General features: G+C 39.3%; 1 protein-coding gene across 1 annotated transcript in view; it reads right to left on the reverse strand.

Annotated features, from left to right (window-relative positions):
- The window catches only part of Fam228b (family with sequence similarity 228 member B), a 74772-nt gene that overhangs the window by 44640 nt on the left and 4308 nt on the right, over positions 1-25824 (reverse strand). Inside the window, exons 2-4 of the mRNA XM_012949949.2 lie at positions 22943-23011; positions 12908-13099; positions 10556-10636 (exon numbers count right to left, since the gene is read on the reverse strand). Coding sequence (XP_012805403.2) covers positions 10556-10636; positions 12908-13099; positions 22943-23011 — 342 coding nt within the window. The remainder of the gene's footprint in view (positions 1-10555; positions 10637-12907; positions 13100-22942; positions 23012-25824) is intronic.

The raw sequence follows: 25824 nt of genomic DNA on the forward strand, positions 1-25824 counted from the left end.
TCCCTGTACTCTATCTGATCATAATGAGATTAAAGTATAAATCAACAGGAAGAAAAACTATAGAACATATACAAACTCATGGAAACTAAATAGTACACTACTGAATGATGACGTGGTCATTGAAGAAATCAAGAAGTAAATTTTAAAAGTCATAGAATCAGGGCTGGAGCAATTGCATAGTGGTAAAGGCACTTGCCTGCATAGTCTAAAGACCCAGGCTTGATTCCCCAGTACTTACAGATACACAAGGTGGCCCATGCATCTGCAATTTGTTTTCAGTGGCTAGTGGCCCTGGCATGTCTATTGTTTCTCTCTCCCTCTATCTGGCCCCCCCAAATAAATAATAAATATTTTTTTAATTCATAGAATCAGGGCTGAAGAGATGGCTTAGTAGTTAAGGCACTTGGACCCATGTTTGACTCTCCTGATCCCAAGTGAGCCAGATGCACAAAGGTGAGGTAAGCACAAGGTTTCACATGCTCACTAGGTGGCACAAGCATTTAGTTAGATTTCAGTGGCTGAGGCCCTGACACAGTAATTTTCTCTCTCTCCCTCTGTCTCACTCTCACTCTAATTAAAAATAAACAAATAAATAAATAAAAATTCATAGAATCAAATGATAATGAAAATACAAAATACCAAAACTTATGGGATACAATGAAGGCAGTCCTAAGAGGGAAATTTATAGCTTTAAGGGTCTACATAAAGCAATCAAGACTTCCAGGTAATATGGTAGCATATTAGCCACACCAAAGCAGCCTAGGGAGGGAAATATACAGAAACACAGGAAAATACACTCTTCCGCCAATAAATGAAAGTGTATAAGTTATTATCAATCACAGCAGAGAAAGAGAGACCAAGATCTTCCAGAAAGGAGAAAACTGGCCAGAATCCTGCCAAGATGCCAGCAGCCCCAATCTGCACAAAGTAGCAGAAGCAAAAACAAGGGGAAGGGATTTTTCCACTCACATCAGGCTCCTCCTCACAAAGGCAAGAAACCTTAAGGGGAAGACAACAGGGGCCAGCTGAGCAGCTGCTGAATGAGATCACAAATGGGACCAGCTGAATAGCTCTAGTAAAACTCCAAGCACCCTGCATAGTCTCCCATGCCCCATCAGTCAGGGCTGTAAACAGCCAAAGAACTCATTCACTCCCAGCCACCCGACACTGAGGTGGATAAAGAAGGGTACTCAGCATCAGTGAGATTGGAAACCATCCCAAAGGAAACAGGGCCTACTTATACAAAGCCAGATACATAAGCCTGTACTGGAAGTGCTAATCTCTTTTTCCATATCAGGAAAGATTACTATTACATTTGAATGATATAATCTTGGTTTGCTTTGCCCTGCCCCTTTCAAATAAGCTATGGGCTGGAGAGATGGCTTAGCGGTTAAGCGCTTGCCTGTGAAGCCTAAGGACCCTGGTTCGAGGCTCGGTTCCCCAGGTCCCACGTTAGCCAGAGGCACAAGGGGGCGCACGCGTCTGGAGTTCGTTTGCAGAGGCTGGAGGCCCTGGCGCGCCCATTCTCTCTCTCTCCCTCTATCTGTCTTTCTCTCTATGTCTGTCGCTCTCAAATAAATAAATAAAAATAAATAAATAAATAAATAAATTCAAATAAGCTATATTGTGGTGTTGACTATTGTTGCCTTTAACATTCCCTGATTTTTAGGTTCTTTGTCTTTTTCTTCTGTCATTGAGGGCAGAGTCTGACTGGCCCCAGGCTGACTTGGAACACATTTCAGACTAGAAATCTCAGCCTCCTAGTTGACAGGATTAAGGGCGTGGGCCAACACACACCCTTAGGGACTTCGCCTTTATTAGATTATCTGTTTAGTTTAATCCCCACCTTTATATAAATACTCTGCGCTGGTTATGATTGAATGACAATATTGCACAGTTGAGTTTTAGAATTTCCCAGTTTTGCTTTACCCAGTCTACTATAATACTTGAATAGCAGGCAAACTCAACACCTAGGGTTACTTGTGCTGTTTTCTTGGAGTACAAGAGCTACACCTGGCACCTTAAACTCCTACACAAAAGATATATAAAGTCGGATTTACACAGCTAAGAACACTGCAGATAATTAGAGAACACAAGCATGAAATTAACTCAAGGGCTAGAGAGATGGCTTAGCAGCTAAGGCATTTGCCTGCAAAGCCAAAGGACCCTGGTTCAATTCCCCAGAACCCATATAAACCAGCTACACAAGGGGAGAGCATGCATCTGGAGTTTCTTTGCACTGGCTGGAGGCCCTGGCACACCCATTCTCTCTCTCTTTCTCCTCTCTCTCTCTCTGCTTCTTCTCCTTCTCTCTCAAATAAATAAATAAAAGATTTTTAAAAATTAACTCAAGATGCAAAAATATCTACATTATAATACAAAATTATAGAAGAAAACTTTCCCCAAATTGGGAAAGAGATGCCAATACAGATACAGGAAGCCAACAGGACACCAAACAGACATAATTAGGAAAGAACTTCTCATCATGATGTTATAATTAAACTATAAAACACACAAACCAGAGAAAACATGTTGAAAACAGGCCAGGCTTGGTGGTGCATGCCTTCAATCCCAGCACTTGGGAGGCAGAGGTAGGAGGACTGCTGTGAGTTTGAGGCCACCCTGAGATTACATAGTAAATTCCAGGTCAGCCTAAGCTAGTGAGACTCTATCTTGAAAAAAAAAACAAAAGGAAAATACATTGAAAACAGTTAGAGAAAAAAATCAAGTCACATACAAAGGCAAGACCATCAGGATAACAGCAGATTACTCAACACAAACTTTCAAAAAATGAGACGGGCTTGGAATGATGTATTCCAAGTTCTGAATATAACAACTGTCAACCAAGAAAAGCTACCCACTCAAATAGATGGAGAAATAAGGACATTCCACAACAAAAACAGGCTAAAGATATATATATATAATAATGACTAAACACCTCTACAGAAGATACTTGAAAGGATCCTCCATGCAGAAGAGAAAGAAAAACAAATACATAAGGAACCTAGAAAAAAATAAGTCACACTCAAATATTACTTAATGGGGGGGGCTGGAAAATGGTTTAGCAGTTAAGGCATTTGCCTGCAAAGCCTAAGGACCCCGGTTCGATTCCTCAGGACCACCGTAAGCCAGATGCACAAGGGATCACATGTATCTGGAGTTCATTTGCAGTGGCTAGAGGTCCTGGTATGCCCATTCTCTCTTTCTCTCTGTCTTTTCTTCTCCCCCTCCCCTCTCTCTCTCTCAAATAAATAAATAAAATATTTTTTCAAAAATACTAGTTAAGACGGGCATGGTGGTTCACACCTTTAATTCCAGCACCCAGGAGACAGAAGTAGGAGGATTGCTTTGAGTTCAAGACCATCCTGAGACTACATAGTGTATTCCAGGTCAGCCTAGGCTACAGTGAGACCCTACCTCAAAAAATAAAATAACTAGTTAACAGGGGAGAGCAAAGTTAAAACTGGAAGAACTACAAAACAATACAAATGGCCAGGCATGGTGGCACATGCCTTTAATCCCAGCACTCAGGAGGCAGAGGTATGAGGATTTCCATGAGTTCAAGGCCACCCTGAGACTACATAGTGAATTCCAGGTCAGCCTGGGCCAGAGTGAACCCTACCTTGAAAAACCAAAAAAAAAAAAAAAAAAAAAAAAAGACAAATGGCAAGAATAAATACGCCTTTCCATAACAACTCTTAATATCAATGACCACAATGCCCCAACCAAAAGAAGGTTTGCACACAAGGTTTACAGACTTGGTTAAAAAGCATGATCCTCCAATTAGTTGCCTCTAAGAAACTCACCTTTCCACAAAAGATGGACACTATCTTAGGGTGAAAGGTTGGAAAATGGGCCTAGAAAACAAGCAGGTGTTGCTATCCTAATATCTTACAGGATAGATTTTTAGACTAGCATTAGTTATGAAAGATAAGGAAGGTCATTTTATATTGATTAAAGGCACACTGCAACGGGAGGACATTACAATCCTAAACATATATTCATCTAACATGGGTGCTCCCAATTTCATCAAACAATATTATAATTAAGGTCATAGATAACATCAAATATAGTTATAGTTGGTGACTTTAACACCCCACTCTCATGTCATCCTGGCAAAAAATAATCAGAGATACATCTGGATTAAATGAGGTCACAGAATAAATGGAGCTAATAGATATATACAGGACATTCCACCCAAATGCTGCAGAATACACATTCTTCTCAGCAGCACATGGAACATTCTCTAAAATAGACCATATGTTAGGACACAAAGCAAATCTTAACAAATACAGGAAAATTGAAATAATTCCTTGTACTCTATCTGATCACAATGGGATTAAACTACAAATCAATAGCAAGAAAAGCTATAGAGCATACACAAATCATAGAAACTAAACAACACACTACTAAATGATGAATGGATCAATGAAGAAATCAAAAAGAAGATCAAAAAATTCATAGAACCAAATAATAATGAGAACACAACACACCAAAACCTTTGGGACACAATGAAGGCAATCCCAAGAGGGAAATTTATAGCTTTAACTGCCTATATTAAGAAGTTAGGAAGGTCACAAGTAAACAACTTAATGCTCTACATTAAGGCCTTGGAAAAAGAAGAACAAGGAAAACCAAAAATCAGTAATGGGAAGAAATAATAAAGATTAGAGCAAAAGTTAATGAAATAGAAATAAAAAAAAACAATCCAAAGAATCAATTAGTTCTTTGAAAGGATAAAAAAGATTGATAAACCCTTAGCAAATCTGACCAAAAGAGAGCAGAGACACAAATTAATAAAATTAGAGATGAAAAAGGCACCATTAACAACAGATACCAGAAAAATTCAGAAAATCATAGGGACATACTTTAAGAACATTTACTCCAAGGGTAGTAGGATTGCTTAGCGGTTAAGGTGGGATGGCTTAGTGGTTAAGGCATTTGCCTGCAAAGCCAAAGGACTCAGGTGTGATTCCCCCAGGACCCACATTAGCCAGATGTATAAGGGGGCACATGCGTCTGGAGTTCATTTTCAGTGGCTGGAGGTCCTGGCACACCCACTCATTCTCAGTCTCTCTCTTTCCCTCTTTCTCTGTCAAATAAGTAAATAAGAACATTTGCTCCACTAAGCTTGAAAATCTGAAAAAAAAAAAAAAGGATGATATCCTTGATTTATTTGACCTACCAAAATTAAATAAAGATGAGATTAACCACTTAAATAGACCTATAACAAGTACAGAAATCCAAGCACTTATAAAAAAAAAAATCTCCCAACTAAAAAATATCCAGGCCCGATGGATTCACTGGTGAATTTTACCAGACCTTCATGGAAGGTCTAACTCCAATGCTTCTCAAACTTTTCCATAAAATAGAAAAGAAAGGAATCCTACCAAACTCCTTCTGCGAGGACAGTATCACCCTGATATCCAAACCAAAAACAGCACAAAGAAGAAAATTACAGACCAATCTCTCCCATGAACATAGATGCAAGAATTCTCAACAAAATATCAGCAAACAGAATATAAGAATATATCAGAAAGATCATTCACCCCAACCAAGTAGGCTTAATCCCAGAGATGCAGAGATGGTTTAACTAGTTTTCCTACTAGTGCAACTGCCCTAAGAGGATTTTTTTCTAAAGTTTTAAGTTCACAGATATACATCATAAAGTCATTAGTAAGAATAATACTCAAAACAGGCTGGAGAGATGGCTTAGAGGTTAAGGCATTTGCCTGCAGAGCTAAAGGACCCAGTTTCAATTCCCCAAGACCCACATGAGCCAGATGCACAAGGGGTACACATCTCTAGAATCCATTTGCCCTGGCACACTTATTCGCTCTCTCCCCCTGCCTATTTCTCTCTCAAATAAAGAAAGAAATATAAATAAAATATTAAAAAAGGGCTGGAGAGATGGCTTAGTGGTTAAGCGCTTGCCTGTGAAGCCTAAGGACCCCGGTTCAAGGCTCAGTTCCCCAGGTCCCACGTTAGCCAGATGCACAAGGGGGCGCATGCGTCTGGAGTTCATTTGTAGAGGCTGGAAGCCCTGGCGTGCCCATTCTCTCTCTCTCCCTCTATCTGTCTTTCTCTCTGTGTCTGTCGCTCTCAAATAAAAAAACAACAACAAAAAAAAAACTTCAAAAAAAATATTAAAAAAAGGATAATACTCAAAACAGAAAACCTATTGGTGCCATGGCAAGGGGTGGTAAATGACTAGAGACACATCTACATTCTACTCCTCAGAGCTGGCAACTTTGACAAGCAATCTATCTGTGCTTCCCTTGCCCTATCTTCAATTACCTTACTTGAGAGCAGTGGAGATAAAATGAATATTATTTTTTAAAAGAGTCCCTGTGGCTAGAAGTATAACTCAGTGGTAGATTAGATACCTAATATGTACAAAGAAAAACCATATCATTAGATTAAAACCAAGTTGGTTTTACATACATAAAGAAATCTAGGAAGATACATAAAAATGTTAATGAGTTAATTTTGGGTAATGGAATTATGAGTGTGTTTTTTCTGTTTTATGAATTTTATATACATTCTTTCACTTGTTATAAAATTGTATTACTTTAGCAAATTTTAAAGCCTATGAAAAATTTTAAACATTACTATTATAGTTATGTTCATGTTGCTGGGAAAAAAACATGCAACCAAAAGTAGCTTATGGGGCCAGGCAATGGTGTTGCATGCTTTTAATCCAAGAATTCAGGATGCAGAGGTAGGAGGATTGCTATTAGTTCAAGGCCACCCTAAGACTACATAGTGAATTCCAGGTCAGCTTGGGCAAGACTCTACCTTGGGGACCAAAAAAAAAAAACTTATCTTATGAAAGAAAAAGATTTATTTTGACTTACAGACTCAAGGAGAAACTTCATGATGGCAGGAGAAAGCATGGCATAAGCAGAGGCTCACCATCACCTCCTTGTCACAGCCAGGGGAAAACAGCAGCAACAGGACAGTAAGCTGAGCTCAAGCAAGGGGGAGCTGGCTATAACACCCCTAAGCCAACCTCCAACAACACACCTCCTCCAGCAAGGCTCCACCTCCCAAAGTGCACCCAGCTGGGAACCAAGTACTCAAAGCACATGAATTTATGAGGACACATCTGATACAAACCACCACATTCTATCCTTGGCCCCCATGGACTTGGAATCATCTTAAAATGTAAAAATGTATTCAGTCCAACATTAAAAGTCCCCATAGGTTTTATCAATCCTGATACTGTTTAATCACACCCTTAGTCCAAAGTCTCTTAACTGTGAGCCTGTAAAACCAAAACATAATTTATATACACATATAAATGCATACATTTATATACAGAGTAATCATTACCACTGCAAAAGAAGGCATAACAAAAAAAGACTGAGCAGGGGAGGCTGGACAGATGGTTTAGTAGTCAAGGTACTTGCCTGCAAAGCCTAAGAATCCAGATTATATTCCCCAGTACCAAGGTAACCCAGATGCACAAGGTGGCACATATGTCTGGAATTCATTTGCAGTAGCTAGAGGCCCTGACGTATACTTTCTCTTTGTCTCTATCTGTCTCTTTCTTTCCTCTCTCCCTCTCTCTCTCCCTCCCTCTCTCTCCCTCTCTCCCTTCCTCCCTCCCCCCCCCTCTCTCTCTCTCTCTCTCACACACACACACACACACACACACACACACAAATAAATAAATAAAATATTTTAAAGCAAACAGAGCAAATACTCAATTCTGTAGCTTCATGAGGGGCCTACAACAAAATCTCTAGGGTTCTAATTCCACCTACCAGGTAGTCTAGGGGAAAACTCTATTTGAAACCAGCAACTCTCCTTGGCAGCTGTCTCATAGTCATGGCAATTCCAACATCCTGGGGTCTTCACTGCAACCCATGGTCCATTCTCATGGTTCCATTTAGTCTCCACACAGGGACACCCACAATCCTGCCTCACATTGTCCAGAGACTATTTATTTAAAAAAAAGAAAAAAGAGTTGCAGGGCTGGAGAAATAGCTTAGCAGTTAAGGCACTTACCCACAAAGCCTAAGGACCCAGGTTTGATTCTTCAGGTCCCATGTTAGCCAGATGCACAAGGGGGTGCATGCATCTGAGTTAGTTTACAGTGGCTAGAGGTCCTGACATGCCCATTCTCTCTCTCTCTCTCTCTCTCTCTCTCTCTCTTTCTTCCTGCCTCCCTCCCTCTCCCTCTCCCTCTGTATCTAATAAATAAAGAAAAAACAATTTTAAAAAACTGAGTTGTAAATTCAGTGACTTCCACTTTCCTGCATTTTTTATACTTCCATAATACTAAGTAGGGTATCAAATTGGTTAATCCAGGAGGGAATAAAGCTGAGTTTGAAGAGCAGGAAAACTTCTTTAGCATTCTTCCTATTGTTGCAGTACAGATAATGTGGCCCAGTCTCAATGTTGGTAATCTCTCAAACAATTGCAGCTGAAGTAGGCTACAGTCTCCTGCCTAAAACTTTCATTTTTTTTTCGGTGCCATATCCTTCTGTTCTATATTCTACTATGACTTTCATGCAGTCCCAATGGAACTGCTTTTAAATTTTACTTTGTTTAGTTCTCAGTACATAGAAAGAGCACAGACAGAGCTGGAGGGATGGCTTAACAGTTAAGGCACTAGCCTGCAAAGCTAAAGAACCAGGTTCAATTCCCAAGAATCCATGTAAGCCAGATGCACAAGGTGGCACATGCTTGTGGAGTTTGTTTGCAGCAGCTGAAGGTCCTGGTACACCCATTCTCTCTCTGTCTATGTGCCTCTTTCTCTCTCTGCCTCCTTCTCAAATATAAATAATAATAATTATATGCATATATATTTCTTTTAAAAAAAGAAAGAACATAGCCAGCCTCTCACACAGACTATCTGTAGCCCAGTACAGCAAAGTTACCTTCCCCTCTTAAGTCAAGCCTCTGAAACCATAGCTCTTTCTGCATTTGTGTCTTTCAAACTCTGACCACAATGATACATCCAACTCTGCTTACAGGGCTGGAGGGATGGTTTAGCACTTAAGGCACTTGCCTGCCAAGCCTAAGGACCCATGTTCAACTCTCTAGATCCCGCATAAGCCAGATGCACAAGGTGATGCAAGCACAAGGTTGCACATGTGCACACAATGGTATATGTATCTGGAATTTGATCGCAGTGGCTAGAGGCCCTGGTGCAACAATTCTCTCTCTCTCTCTCTCTCTCTCTCTCTCTCTCTCTCTCTCTCTCTCTCTCACACACACACACACACACACACACATACACACACACATACTCACTTGCTCATTCTCTCTCTTTCTCATGAAAATAATACAAAAAAACTGCTTATAGTATTGCAAGGCATCTCTTAATTTAAGGTTTCAAATATTTGCACATTCCTCCCACAAATCATTTCAAAAATATCAAAAAATACAAGGATAGGAATATAGCAATATCAATCCCACTCCTGATCCCAAGTTTCTTTTCTTTTTTTTCAAGGTAAGGTCTCACTCTAGCCCAGGCTGACCTAGAATTTACAATGTAGCCTCAGGGTGGCCTCAAACTCATGGTGATCCTCCTACCTCTGCCTCCAACGTGCTGGGATTAAACGTGCGCGCCACCATGCCTGGCCCAATTTTCTATTGTAGTTTACCTTTTTGTTGCTGGAACAAAATACCCAACGAAAAGTAGCTGATGGGTGAAAAATATTTGTTTTAGCTTAAGGTTTTGAGGGGAAGCTTCATGATGGCAGGGAAAAGATGGTACAACAGAGGCTGGCTATCACCTCCTTGCCATACCAGGTGGAAAACAACAGCAGGGGAGTGAGTCAATTATCTGGTAAGGGGGAGCTGGCTATAAAACTCCTAAGCCTACTTCTAACAACACACCTCCTCCTGCAAAGCTCCACTCCCCAAACTGCCACCAGATGGGGAATACTTAAAGCACATGAATTTATGGAGGACATGATTCAAACCACTACAATTACCTATTATTCAGTTACTATAAAACATTTTCAAATGTTATAGAAATTTAGTTTTCTTTAGTCTTTTGGTTTTTTTGTTCTTCTCTAAAATATGGAGATAGGAAACTATTCTTTAAATGTTCTTGAATTTTAAAAAAAGATTTATTTTTATTTATTTATTAGAGACAGAGGGAGAGTAAGAATGTGTGCACCAGGGCTTCTAGCCATTGCCAACGAACTCCAGACACATGTGCTACCATGTGCATCTGGTTTATGTGGCACCTAGGGAATCAAGCCTGGGTCCTTAGACTTCATAGGCATGTACCTCAACTCCTAAGCCATCTCTCCAGCCAATGTTATTGAATTTTTAAGAAATCATTAGCCAGGTGTGGTGGCATACACCTTTAGTCCCAACACTAAGGAGGCAGAAGTAGGAGGATTGCCATGAGTTCAAGACCACCCTGAGACTACAGAGTGAATTCAAGATCAGCCTGAGATAAAGCAAGACCCTACCTCCAAAACCATTTTAAAAAAAAGAAAAAAAAGATATCATTAAAAATCAACTCATATTATGACTACTCAAAACAACCAGACACATCTGATCAAGGTTAAAATAAACTATACCCTACCTTCAGAAAATTGGGTTCTTCTTTGTTCATATGAAAAGGGTCATACTCTTTTGGATCATAATGTTGTATAAATGCATTTCCCTAAAAAGGAAATATAACAACACTTAAGAGAGAGGTATACAATTTATTTTCAGAATATCAGGACTCAAAAGTTAAACAAAGGCTGGAGAAATGGCTTGCAAGCCCAGGTTCAACTCCATAGTACCCAGATGCACAAAGTAACAAATATGTCTAGAGTTCATTTGTAGTAGCAAGAGGCCCTGGCATGAACATACTCCCCCCCTCCCCCGCCCACCCCTGCAAATAAGTAAAAATACTAAAAAATTAAAAAGTGGGCTGGAGAGATGGCTTAGCAGTTAAGCGCTTGCCTGTGAAGCCTAAGAACCCCGGTTTGAGGCTCAATTTTCCAGGACCCACATTAGTTAGATGCACAAGGGGGTGCACACATCTGGAATTCATTTGCAGTGGCTAGAGCCTCTGGTGCTCTCTCTCTCTCTCTCTCTCTCTCTCTCTCTCTCTCTCTCTGCCTCTTTCTGTCTGTTGCTCTCAAATAAATAAAATAAATTAAAATATCTTATGAAAAAAAGGCCACCCTGAGAGTACATAATAAATTCCAGGTCACCTGGGCTAGTGAGACTCTACTGCAAAAAACAAACAAATAAAAGTTAGACAGGTATGTATGTATATATGTATGTATGTATTTATTTATTTATTTATTTATTTATTGATTTATTGATTTATTTATTTGAGGCAGTATCTCACTCCATCCCAAGTTGACAGAGAACTAACTTACTATGGAGCTTCAGGATGCCTTCCAAATGCTATGATTAAACTTGTATACCACCTGCCTAGCTAAACAGATTTTGTTTGTTTGTTTGTTTCCAGGTAAAGAACTCTAAGGCCAGGATGACCTGAATTCTCTCTGTAGTCCCAGGCAGGCCTCCAAGTCACAACAATCCTCCTACCTGTGCCTCCCAAGTGCTGGGATTAAAGGCATGTGCCACCATGCCTGGCTGTTTGTTTTGTTTTTAAGTTCTGAGTATCAAACCCAGGGCACTGAACTATATCCTACACAAATCCATTCTTGTGTTTCAAAATGGCATCAGTGACAAGTAAGAGGGAAAAAAGGCCAAATTTGATATAATTTATTCAAGTAGTAGATAGTTTAGTGATAGGATTCTAACCTAAAACTTGCAAAATTTTAATGAACAAGGTTAGAACAATAAATATTTAGGAATTTGTTTCTAAAGATTATTAGTCAAATATCTCCACTATTTTAATAATGCCAAAAAAGTAGAAATATTTAATAGCTTTACAAATAATCAATTTCAGAACAAAGAAAACATGTTCTGAATCTATTCCAAATTTTATATTGATAAATAAAATTAATAATTACATGGAAGAAATATACAAAAATGGATCCAACATGCATAGTGAAGTTCTCATCTAACTCTCTTCTGTCCTTTTCACATAGCCTGGGTATAAGAACATAGCTGGGTGTGGTGGCACATGCCTTTAATCCCAGCACTCAGGAGACAGAGGTAGGGGGATCACTGAGAGTTCGAGGCCACGCTGAGACTACCTAGTTAATTCCAGGCCAGCTTAGACTAGAGTGAAACCTTACCTCGGGGAGAAAAAAAAAAAAAGAATACTTGGTCTAGGGCTGGAGAGATGGCTTAGCAGCTTAGCAGTTAACGTACTTGCCCTCAAAGCCTAAAGACCCAGGTTCAGCTCCCCAGAACCCACATAAGTCAGATGCACATGGTGACACATGCATCTGGAATTCATTTGCAGTGACTCTCTCTCTCTCATAATAAATAAATAAATAAATATTTTAAGTTAAAAATAAAAAGAAGCTGGGCAAGGTGGCACACACCTTTAATCCCAGCACCCAGGAGGCAGACATAGAGGATTGCCATGAGTTCAAAGCTACCCTGAAACTACATAGTGAATCCCAGGTCAGCCTGGGCTAGACCAAGACCTACTTTGAAAAACCAAAAATAATAATAATAATAATAATACTTGGTCTAGGGGGCTGGAGAGATGGTTTAGTGGTTAAGGTGCTTGCTTATGAAGCCTAAGGACCCAGATTTGATTCCCCAGTACCTATATGTCAGATGCACAAGGTGTTACATGCATCTGGAGTTCATTTGCAGTGGCTAGAGATCCTAATATGCCAATTCTCTCTCTCCCCCGCCTCTCTCAAACAAATAAATAAATATTTTTTTGCAGAATATAAATTGCACACAAGTATAGAAGAGGAAGGGAAACAGTCTGGATGATTAAACAACAAATAAAGATAACCATCACCTTTAAACAAAAGGCAAAAAGTATCAGATGACCTCTTACTACCTTTTTATTTACATGTTTCAAAAATTTTTCCAATTCTTCTTGTCTCCTTTCTTTAATCTTCTTATGTGAACAAACTTTTTCTATAATTTTCTTCTGGAGAGGATCTGCCACATGGTCAACCCATTTTTTGTATAACATCTCTTTTCTTCTTGTATTTAAGAATTCATGGTGATGCAAATACTTATCTAGTTCCTGGAAGCATTAATAGAAAAAACAAGTACATTATCCTGAAGATTCCTGTTCTAAAGTTTTCTAAAACTTAAACTTGATCATTTCAAGCTGGGAAATGGCTCAGCATTTAAAGGTGCTTGCTTATAGAGCCTGCCAGCCCAGGTTCAATTCCCCAGGACCCACATAAAGCCAGATACACAATGTGGCACATGTGTCAAGTTCATTTGTAAAAGAGAGAGGCCCTGACATGCCCATACTCTCTCTCTTACAAATAAATAAACGTTTTTTGATTTCATAATTACCTAAAAATTTCTATGAATAAGTCAAAAATTCATTCATTAATTCAGTCCTGTATTTGGTTTCTATTTGAGCCACACTATGTTGAGAACAATAGTTATACAGCACCCATGTAAATATACACCTGATGTCCCCCTCCAGCCACTGCAGGCAAACACACCCCACCTCAGGTGAGCACAAAGGCACCACAGGTGTGCATTCAAGTGCATACACCACATACACCACTATCACATTACAACACATGCAAAACAAAGAAAGGACAAAAATAGGATTTGACATCTTCAGACAGTCTAGGATAGGTAACATTCATAAAAACACAACATAAATTATAGAGATTACCAGAGGATTGGGAGAAGGGGAAATAGGGAGTTATTGTTCACTAAACAGAGGTTCAGTTTGAGGAAACATGTGTTTTGTAAATATAATTTATATAATTAAAAAACTGAATGTCCACTTCAAATAGTTAAATAGTGAGTGGGTTTTTTGTTGTTGTTTTTCCTTTTTTAATATATTTTATTTATTTATTTGAGAGAGAGAAAGAGGGAGAGAGAGAATGGGCACTCCAGGGCCTCCAGCCACTGCAAACGAACTCCAGATGCATGTGCCACCTTGTGCATTTGACTTACGTGGGTCCTGGAAAGTTGAACCAGGATCTTTTGGCTTTGTAGGTAAATGCCTTAATTGCTAAGCCATCTCTCCAGCCTGTTGTTTTTCGAGGTAGGGTCTTGCTCTAGCCTAGGCTGACCTGGAATTCACTCTACAGTCCCAGACTGTTCTTGAATTTACAAGCACTGCTCCTACTTCGCCTCCAAATGCTAAGATTAAAGGCATGTGCCACCATGCCCAGCAACTGGTGAATTGTATATAGTATATCTTTTACCACAGTCAAAAAGTAATTGAATTTTTTAATTTTTTTACAGATAATAAACCATAATAATTCCCTCCTCTCCCTCACGTTCCCCTTCACAATTTTTTAAAATTTCAAAGTGTGAGACATTTGGGTTGAACCTTAAATAATAAGAAGTTATGGACTGAAGAGATGACTTAGTGGCTAAGGTGCTTGCCTGCAAAGCCTAAAGACCCAGGTTTGACTTCCCACTATCCATGTAAGCCAGATGCACAAGGTGGTGTGTACATTTGGAGTTCATTTGAAGTGGCTGGAGACCCTGGCATGCCCATTTTCTCTCTATCTACCTCTACCTCTCTCTCTCTCTCTCTCTCTCTCTCTCTCTCTCTCTCTCATATAAATAAATATTTTAAGATATATATTTTGGGGGGAGGGTTTCTCGAGATAGGGTCTCACTCCGGTCCAGGGTGAGACCCTACCTCAAAAAAACAAAAAAGAAAGAAGTTAAGTTAGGTGTGGTGGTATACACCTTTGATCTCAGCACTTGGGAGGAAGAGGTAGGAAAATCACCATGAGTTTGAGGCCACCCTGAGACTACATAGTGAATTCCAGCTCAGCCTGAGCTAGGTGAAACCCTACCTTAAAAAAATTTTAAAAAAGGGAGAAAAGAAAAAGGAGAAGTACACACAAAGAAGGGTGGGATAGGAGGAGAATGTGGTCCAGATGGCAAGTAATTCACAAAGATGCTGCCTAACTAGGCTATAAACTAATTTATTCTCTAAAACTTCTTCCACACTGTTCACAACAAAAATTATGTATGAATTATATTGTATTATATATCATATACTATATACTTACTAGGCCCATTATGAAACTGAAATCAAGTAATATCCTTAGCATCACCTAAGAGGTCTCCAGGGCTTGTCCCTTCCTCATTTCAGCCATTCTCAATGACAATTCCTCTCTTATGTAATTCAACTGACAGGAGGAAAGTTTTTATTTTGGTTTTTCTTTTTTTTTTAATTATTTATTTATTTATTTATTTGAGAGAGACAGACACAGAGAGAAAGACAGAGGGGGAGAGAGAGAATGGGCGCACCAGGGCTTCCAGCCTCTGCAAACGAACTCCAGACGCGTGCGCCCCCTTGTGCATCTGGCTAACGTGGGACCTGGGGAACCGAGCCTCGAACCAGGGTCCCTAGGCTTCACAGGCAAGCGCTTAACCGCTAAGCCATCTCTCCAGCCCGAAAGTTTTTATTTTGGCTTACAGTCTCAAAGGGAAGTTTCATGATGATAGGAGAAAGCTTGACATGAGCACAGAGGCTGGACAGCATGTAGAAAACAGGAGCAGGGCCCCAGTCCATGTGCCCAGTCTATGCACAGAGCTGCAGGCCCCAGTCCATGTGCCCAGTCTATGCACAGAGCTGCAGGCCCCAGTCCATGTGCCCAGTCTATGCACAGAGCTGCAGGAGCAGAAAACAGATGGAGGGATTTTCCACTCATATCAGCCTCCTGGCAAAGTCAAGAAACCTGAAGAAGACAGAGGAACCAGGTGAGCAGTAGCTGAAGGAGAACACAAACGAGACCAGCTGAGCAGCTCTGGTACAACTCCAGCCATCTTGCACAGCCTCGCATCCCCCAATTGCCAGTGCCTTGAACCTCCACAGAATGCATTCATCTCCAGCCACATGGCATCCAGCACAGCCAATCAGAACACTAGATCCACAATGCAACAGAGAGGGATCAAGGTGGGCACTCAGCACTGGTGAGGTTAGAAGCCTTCACAAAAGGTAACAAGGTCTACTTACACAAAGGCCTGCACTGGAATTGCTAATTTCTCTTTCCATGTCAGGGCAGGTTATGTGTTACATATTCTTAGTTGGCTTTACCATTCTCAAATAAGTTTCATTTTGGTGTTGACTACTGTTGCTCTTGATGTTCCCTGATTCATAGGGTCCTTGTCTTCTTATTCTGTCATTACTGGGGGCAGGGTCTGACTCAGCCCCAGGCTAACCTGGAACCCATTTCATACTAGAAATCTCAACTTCCCAGTTCACAGGATTAAGGGTGTGGAACAACACACCTTTAGGGACTTTGGCTTTATTAGATTATATCTTTGTTTTACTCCCTACTGATGCATAAATACTCTGTGCTGGTCTGGCTGAATATATATACTACTCAGTTGAATTTTAGAATTTGCTAGTAAATTGCTACACACAGTATATGAGAATACTTGAACAGTAGGCAAATTCAATATCTAGGGTCACTTCTGCTGTTTTCTTGGAGTACAAGAGCTACACTTGTCGTCACCTTAAACACCTACCCTGAAGATAAATAAAGTCACATTTACACTGCAAAGAACACTGCAGATAATCAGAAAATCCAAGCATGAAATTAACTCAAGGTGCAAAAATCTCTACATTATAATACAAGACCCACAAAAATTAGGACAGTACAATCCCACTAAAAAATATTAATCCATCAAAAATGACCCTCAGTGAGAATGTTTTAAATGAAATGCCTAACAACAATTTTAAAAAATGATTATATCTATCCTCAAAGAAATCAAAGGAAAAATCAAACAAATCAAAGGAAAAAAAAAAAAAAACTCCTAAAGGAGAACACAGGAAAGCTATCTAATGAAATAAGGAGGTTAATACAAGACATAAGTAAGGAAATAGAAATAATAAAAAATATCAATCAGGGCTGGGCATGGTGGTGCATGCCTTTAATCCTAGCACTTGGGAGGCTAAGGTAGGAGAACTGCCATAAGTATGAGGTCATCCTGAGAATACATAGTGAATTTAAGGTCAGCCTGGGCTTGAGTGAGACTCTAGATCAAAAAAAAAAAAAAAAAATCAGAAATCAGAAATGAGTAAGTCAATTAGAAAACTCTGTAGAAAGTCTCACCAGTAGAATAGATGAAGGAAAGGACAGGATATGTAAAATAGAAGACCAGGTGGCAGATCTAATACAGTCCAACAAAGAGAAAGACAAATTAAAAGGAAGGCATAAATGGGAATTTCAAAAGACATTTGGGACACTATGAAGAGATCAAACATAATAATTCAGGGCATAGTAGAAAGAGAAGAATTTCACTCCAAAGGCATAGTAGGCGGTTTCAACAAAGTCATAGAATAAAACTTCCCCCAAATAGGGAAAGTGATGCCAATGTAGATACAGGAAGCCTTTAGAACACCAAACAGACAAAATCAGTAAAGAACTTCTCACAGTCATATACTTAAACTACAAAACACACAAACCAAAGAAAGCAACTAGAGAGAAAAATCAAGTCATATACAAAGTCAAGCCCATCAGGATAATAGTAGATTACTCAATATAAACTTTAAAGCCAGAAGGGCTTGGAATGATCTATTCCAAGTTCTGAAAGATAACAACTGTCAACCAAGATTACTTTATCCTGCAAAGCTATCCATTCAGATAGATGGAGAATTAAGGACATTCTACAACAAAAACAGGATAAAGGAATATACAAACACTAAACCAGCTCTACAGAAAATATTTGAAAGTATCCTCCATGCAGAAGAGAAAGAAAGTACACATGTAAGGAACCAGGAAAAAATAAACCATACTCAAATAATAGGTAACACAAGAGAGTAAAGGAAAAACTGGAAGAACTACAAAACAAAAAGAATTCAAGAAAAAATACATGCCTTTTAATAATAACTCTTAACATCAATGGCTTCAATGCCCCAAACAAAAGACACAGATTTGCAGACTGGGTTAAAAAGCAGGATCCTAAAATTAGCTGCCTCCAAGAAACCCATCTTTCTATAAAAGACAGACACTATCTCAGGGTGAAAGGATGGAATGTGGTATTTCAAGCAAATGGGCCTAGAAAACAAGCAGGTGTTATCCTAATATCTGACAGTATAAACTTCAAACCAATATTAGTTAGGTAAGATAAAGAAGGTCACTTTATATTGAGTAAAGGAACACTCCAACAAGAGGACATTACAGCTAACATCAAATAAAGTTGTGGTGGGTGACTTCAACACCTCACTCTCATCAACTGACAGGTCATCCCAGCAAAAAGTAAACAGAGATGCATCTGGATTAAATGAGGTTATAGAACAAATGAACTTAATATTTAACCCAAGTGCTGCAGAATACATATTCTTTGCAGCAGCACATAAAACATTCTCTAAAATAGACCATATATTAGGACACAAAGCAAATCTTAACAAATACAGGAAAACTGAAATAATTCCTTGTACTCTATCTGATCACAATGGGATTAAACTACAAATCAATAGCAAGAAAAGCTATAGAGCATACATACAAACTAAACAATAAACTACTACATGATGAATAGGTCAATGAATAAATCCAGAAAGAAATCAAGGGCTAAAGAGATGGTTTAGCAGTTAAGGTACTTGCCTGAAAAGCCAAAAAACTTAGGTTCAACTCCCCAGAACCCATGTAAACCAGATGTACAAAGTGGTGCATGCATCTGGAGTTCATTTGCAGTGGCTAGAGGCCCTTCTTTGTTTCTCTCTCCCTCTCTCAAATAAATATATTTTTTTTTAAAAAAAGAGGAAGTCAAAAAGTTCAGAAAAGCAAATAATATTGAGAACACAAAATACCAAAACCTTTGGGCCACAATGAAGGCAGTCCTAAGAGGAAAATTTATAGCTTTAAGTGCTTATATTAAAATATTAGAAAGGTTGCAAGTAAACAACTTAATGCTTCACCTTAAGGCCTTGGAAAAATAAAAACAAGGCAAACCAAAAATCAGTAGATGGGAAGAAATAATAAAAAAGAGTAGGCCAGAAATTAATAAAATAGAAACCAAAAAAAAATATCAATGAAACAAAGAGTTGTATCTTTGAAAGGATAAACAACATTGATAAGCCTTTAGCAAATCTGACCAAAAGGAAAAAAGAAGAGGCACAAATTAATAAAATTAGAGATGAAAAAGGCACCATTACAACATATACCAAAAAATTTCAGAAAATCATAAGGACATACTTTTTTTTTTTTTTTGGTTTTTTGAGGTAGGGTCTTGTTCTACCCCAGGCTGACCTGGAATTCACTAGTCTCAGGGTGGCCTCAAACTCACAGATCCTCCTTACTTCTGCCTCCCAAGTGCTGGGATTAAAGGTGTGCTCCACCACACCGGGCTTTATAAGGACATACTTTAAGAACAGTTATTCCACTAAGTTTGAAAATCTGAAAGAAATGGATGATTTCCTTGATTTATATGACCTACCAAGATTAAATCAAGATGAAATTAAACAGTTAAGTAGACCTATAATTAGTACAGAGATCCAAGCAGTTATAAAATCTCCCAACTAAAAATAGTCCAGGCACAGATCATTCACTGGTAAATTTTATCAGCCCTTCATGCTTCTCAAATTTTTCCATAAAATAGAAAGGAAAGGAACTCTACCAAACTTTTTCTATGAAGCCAGCATTACTCTGATGTGAAAACCAGACAAAGACAGAACAAAAAAAGAAAACTACAGACCAATCTCCCTCATGAATATAGATGTAAAAATTATCAAAACAATGCTGGCAAAAATAAAAAATAAAAAAAAAACAATGCTGGCAAACAGAATACAAGAATATATCAAAAAGATCATTCAGGGGCTGGAGAGATGGCTTAAAGGTTAAGGCACTTGCCTGCAAAGCCAAAGGACCCAGGTTTAACTCCCCAGGACCCACATAAGCCAGATGCACAAAGGGGTACATGCATCTGGAGTTCATTTTCAGTGGCTGGAGACCCTGGTGTGCCCATTCTCTCTGTCTCTCTCTCTCCAACCCCCTCCCTATTTCTATACTTCTCTCTCTCCCTCTCAAATAAATAAATAAGTAAAAATAAAAAGGAAAATTTTAAAAAAAGATCATTCAAGCCAAGCATGATGGTGCATGCCTTTAATCCCAGCATGTGGGAAGCAGAGGTAGAAGGATTGCCTTGAGTTCAAGGCCACCCTGAGACTACATAGTGAATTCCAAGTCAGCCTGAGCTAGAGTGAGACCCTACCTCATAAAAAAAAAAAAAAAAAAAAAAAAAAAATCATTCACATGAACCAAGAAGGCCTTATCCCAGAGATACAGGGATGGTTCAACATATGCAAATCAATAAATGTAATACACTATATAAACAGACTGAAGGACAAAAATCATCTCAATAGATGTATAAAAGGCAATTGATAAAATCCAACATCTCTTCAAGATAAAAGTACTACAGAAAATGAGAATGGAAGGAAGATATCTCAACATAATATAGGCTACTTATGACAAACCTAGAGCCAACATAATACTAAATGGGGAAAAACTTGAAACTTTTTCACTAAAATCAGGAATAAGACAAGGATGTCCACTGTCCCCACTTTTATTTAATATAGTACTGGAAGTCTTAGCTATAGCAATAAGGCAAGAGACACTCATAAAAGGGATACAAATCGCAAAGGAAGAGATCAAATTATTATTTGCAGATGATATGATTCTATACATAAAGCTGAGCTAAAAACCTCCTCCCTATAGACCAGCTGACAGAAAGCTGGAAAAAGGTATGCTGCATGCAGCTCCATGTGAGAGAGAAGTCATAAGTGGAGATAAGCAACAGTAGACACTGCAAGCTTAAGTTGGGCCAACAAGGCCAAATGAGCCAACAGGTACAATATTGGCATGTCTATTATGAGAGAGACTAACTGCTCTCTAATTGGACTGGAGGTCCACTCCACGTGAGGAAATACTTGCCTGATACTGAAAACCTATGACGGGGGGTAAGTCATGAGCCCTAGGGGTGTAATACCTGCTGGTGTCTAGCTAAAAGCATATATTACGCTCACCAAACTGCCCATTAAGCACTTTTTTTTAATGTTCATATCCATATATTAATTCTACTCTCACTTTTGGTTAGAAAAGCTTCTCTTTTCACATGGAGGTGACCTCTGGGATGACTCAAAAGGCACCATAGTGCTGAGAAGATTCAGAGGAGTGCTCAACACTAAAATATCTCTATCACACCTTCCAAGGCTCAGGTTCCATTGCGGAAGTGGTAGCAGAAAGAATGTAAAAGTCAAAGGAAGGGTAGGACTCCTTACAATGCAATCTTCTGGACATAAAATAGCCTGGATATCCATGATTTCACAGTGCCTGGCACTACACATACAAGACCTGTACAACAGGAGGAAAAGATGATGGCATCAAAATACAAGAGAGACTAATCAAGAGCAGGAGGGGATGTGATAGAGAGTAAAGTTGTGAAGGGGGAAGTAAGGGAGGGGTTATCATGGTTTGTTGTCTATAGTTATGGAAGTTGTCAATAATAAAAAATTTAAAAAGAAAAAGAAAACAACAGCAGAAGAGTGAGCCACATTCTAGCAAGGAGAAACTGGCTATAACATCCTGAATCCTGTCCTCAGAAACATAACTTCCACAGCAAGTCTCTCAAACTGCCACCAGCTAGAGACCAAGCATTTAGAACATATGAGTTCATGGGGAACATCTGATTCAAACTACATTTGATAGTGATGACCTTGGATTTCTGATACTCCTGCCTCCATCTCCTGAGTGCTCTGATTACTGGCTTGTGCCAGCACTTCAGGTTTATGTGATGCTAGGTTAGCACTCTACTAACTGAACTTCACACCCCATACCCCTTAGAAAGAAATTACCAGTTTTAGGACTGGACATAGTGGTATATGCCTGTAATTCCAACACTTGGGAGATATGGGCAAGAGGACAGGAGTTCAAGGTCAGCCTCTGCTACAAGTATGAAGCTAGCCTGGGCTACACGAGACCATGTCTTTTATTGTCAAATTAAACCCATGAGTCTAATATTTAAACTGTGCTTACCTATGTGTACCTGAGTAATAACTAGCCAGGTACAAAGATCACAGACATTTAGAATTAGCTCAACCATAGTGACTCAGAGGTAACTGCACTGAGATGAAGGAGTAGTTAAGGGGGCATTATCTGTTTTATTGAAAACTTTAATATGTGAACACATTTCAAACTGCATATTTCCATTAGGTTATACTCTTGTCCCTTCTCCTCCCATTCCTCTGATGGCTCTCCTCAATTGGGTTATCTGTAATCACTGTGGGGTCATTAAGCATAAATCAGTTTCTGTGGGGATAGGCAAAGCCTTGGGTATACTTTCCTACCCTGTGGCTCTTACGTTCTTTCAGCTCCCCCGCCACAATGTTCCCTGAGCCTTGGAGGATATGTTATAAGTTTCATAAAGGGACATTCTTTTCTATTATACATTTTATTTATTTATTTGAGAGAGGGGGAGAGAGCTGAAATGGCAGATAAGAGAGATGGGTGCACCAGAGCCTCCAGCCACTGCAAATGAACTCCAGACATATGCACCACCTGTGTGTCTGGCTTATGTGGCTACTGGGGAATCTGGGTCCTTAGGCTCCACAGGCAAGCACCTTAACCACTAAGCCATCTCTCCAGTCCCTCTTAAGAGAACATTCTTATGCTCTATGTGTTGAAAGAAGTCCTCCAAAGTATGAAAAGACTGAAAGTTCATTAACATACTCTCAGAGATCTCTTTAATCCCAGGTCCTGAGCTCAGTACTCAGGCTTTGGAAGCTATTCCTCTGAGTCCATGTTGATGTGAATAAATTTTCTGATTCTCCACTCTCTCTGGTGGCATCTCTGTGTATCTGTTTCCCATAATAGCACATTGGAAGAGAACAATATTATTTTACTTGTTACAGTTTGTAAACAGTTCTTACCTTAATTACATATTTTTCTCTATATAATATTGATTGAATAGCTGCATCAGTATCTTCTTTAGCTAAGGCCTGAAAGAACAAAATTAAACTAAAAACCAAATCTTGAAAAATTATCAGTATTATCTAGGCTGCCTATATTTTTATTTCATAGGCATGTCCCTGAAAAGTTTTCTTTAAGTCCAATTTTCCTACTTCAAATCTTATCACCAAGTACTTTTTTTTCGGCGGGGGGGAGGGTTGAGGTAGTGTTTCACTGTAGCTCAGGCTGACCTGGAATTCACTATGTAGTCTCAGGGTGACCACATACTCATGGCCATCTTCCTACCTCTGCCTCACAAATGAAGAGATGTGCCACCAAGCCCAACTTCACCAAGTGCCTTTTTAAAGATTAATCTTTCTGCTCTCTGTTATAGCTCATTCAAAGGCAAGAAATAACTCATTGAGAAGAGAGGCTTTGGAGGCTGATGCAGGAGGATAGCAAGTTTGAAGCTATCTTGAACCACAATAGCAGGTCAGCCTGGAATACACAGCCAGACTGTCACAACAACTTTTTTTTTTTCAGTTAGATACTTTTGAGTTTAAATTATAGTTCAGCTCAAATTTTCTAGGTTTCTAATTGTTTCTTAGTTCCCATGAACCTTATCTTGGTAGTTCTTAGATTTTGAGATTTTACTCATCTTTTCGGGAAATAAGAATGGTGAGACTAGACAACTACTAACAGTTAATTTGAGAAAGGGTTTATTTCAGGCTTATAGTTTTGAATTTCATGGAGAGAAAAGCAACCAGCTCAAAACATTACACTCCATAGCAGAGAGAAGTGCAAGCACAAGCTGGTTCTGAACACACAGTAGGCTAGACTCCTCAAACCCAAGATCTTCCCCCAGCAATACATCTCCTTCAGCAAAGCTTCACCTCTCCAAAACTCCATCATAACTAATAAGGAATCAAACAAGCCAATCAAAAAATGGGCTAAGGAGCTAAATAGAGAGTTCTCAAAGGAAGAAATACGAATGGCATATAAGCACCTAAAAAAATGTTCTACGTCACTAGTCATCAGGGAAATGCAGATTAAAACTACATTGAGATTCCATCTCACTCCTGTCAGATTGGCCACCATCATGAAAACAAATGATCATAAATGTTGGCGGGGATGTGGAAAAAAAGGAACCCTTCTGCACTGCTGGTGGGAATGCAATCTGGTCCAGCCATTGTGGAAAACAGTGTGGAGGTTCCTAAAGCAGCTAGAGATTGATCTACCATATGACCCAGCTATAGCACTCCTAGGCATATATCCAAAGGACTCATCTCATTTCCTTAGAAGTACATGCTCAACCATGTTTATTGCTGCTCAATTTATAATAGCTGGGAAATGGAACCAGCCTAGATGTCCCTCAACAGATGAGTGGATAATGAAGATGTGGTACATTTATACAATGGAGTTCTACTCAGCGGTAAAGAAAAATGAAGTTATGAAATTTGCAGAAAAATGGATGGACCTGGAAAGTATTATACTAAGTCAGGTAACCCAGGCCCAGAAAGCCAAGCGCCACATGTTCTCTCTCATATGGGGATCCTAGCTACAGATGACTGGGCTTCTGTGTGAGAATGAAAATACTTAGTAGCAGAGGCCAGTAAGTTAAAAAGGAGACATAAAGGGTAGAGAAAGGAAGGGAGGAGGATACTTAATAGGTTGATATTGTATATATGTAATTACAATGATTGTAATGGGGAGGTAATATGATTGAGAATGGAATTTCAAACGGGAAAGTGTGGGGGTGGAGAGGGAGGGAATTACCATGGGATATATTTTATAATCATGGAAAATGTTAATAAAAATTAAAATAAATAAATAAAAAAAAATAAATAAAATAAAATAAAATAAATACCATGACTTAAACACTTGATATAAAAAGTGGAAAGTAGGGGGGGAGGGTATTACCATGGGATATTTTTTATAATCATGGAAAATGTTAATAAAAATTAAATAAATAAATATTAAAAAAAAAAAAAACTCCATCAGCTGGAGACTAAGTAGGAAGCTTAATCACAAACACCCAAGGTTATGGGGGCAACTTATATTCAAACCACATTAAGGCATGTGGACTGCCACTAGTTCAGAACCAGACTGGGCTTCGTAGTGAGTTCCTTGCTAGCCGGGACTACAGAACAAGACCTTCTCTAAAAGTCATATGTGGTGGCTCAGACCTTTAATCCCAGTACTAAGGAGGCTGAGATAGGAAGATCACCATGAGTTCAAGGCCAGCCTGGGCTAGAGTGTGTCCTAAGTCAGTCTAGACTACAATGAGATCCTGCTGAGAGACAAGGGGAAGGGAGGGAAGGAGAGAGAATGAAAATATGAATGAGAATTAGACGGCAGAGTTCACAGTAACCATGAAAGATGGGTTTTTTTGTTGTTATTTTTCTGGGTTTTTAAATTTATTTTATTTATTTGAGAGAGAGGCAGAGAGAGAGGGGAGGAAGAGAATGGGCTCTCCAGGGCTTTTAGCCTCTGCAAACGAATTCCAGATGTATGTGTCATCTTGTGCATCTGGCTTACATGGGTCCTGAGAATTTGAACCTGGGTCTTTTAGCTTTGTAGCAAGCACCTTATCCACTAAGCCATCCCTCCAGCCCTTTCTGGGTTTTTTTGAGGCAAGGTCTCACTCTAGCCCAGACTGACCAGGAACTTACTCTGTAGCCCAAGCTGGCCTAGAACTCAACAGTGATCCTCACACCTCAACCTAGGCTGAGATAGGAGAATCACTGTAAATTCAAAGCCAGCCTGAGGCTACAGAGTGAGTTCTAGGTCGGCCTGGGCTACAGTGGGCTCCACCTCAAAAAAAAAAAAAAAAAAACAGGAAGCCTGGTGTGGTCGTTCACCC

The sequence above is a fragment of the Jaculus jaculus genome, chromosome 5, assembly GCF_020740685.1.
Source record: "Jaculus jaculus isolate mJacJac1 chromosome 5, mJacJac1.mat.Y.cur, whole genome shotgun sequence".
NCBI lineage: Eukaryota > Metazoa > Chordata > Mammalia > Rodentia > Dipodidae > Jaculus > Jaculus jaculus.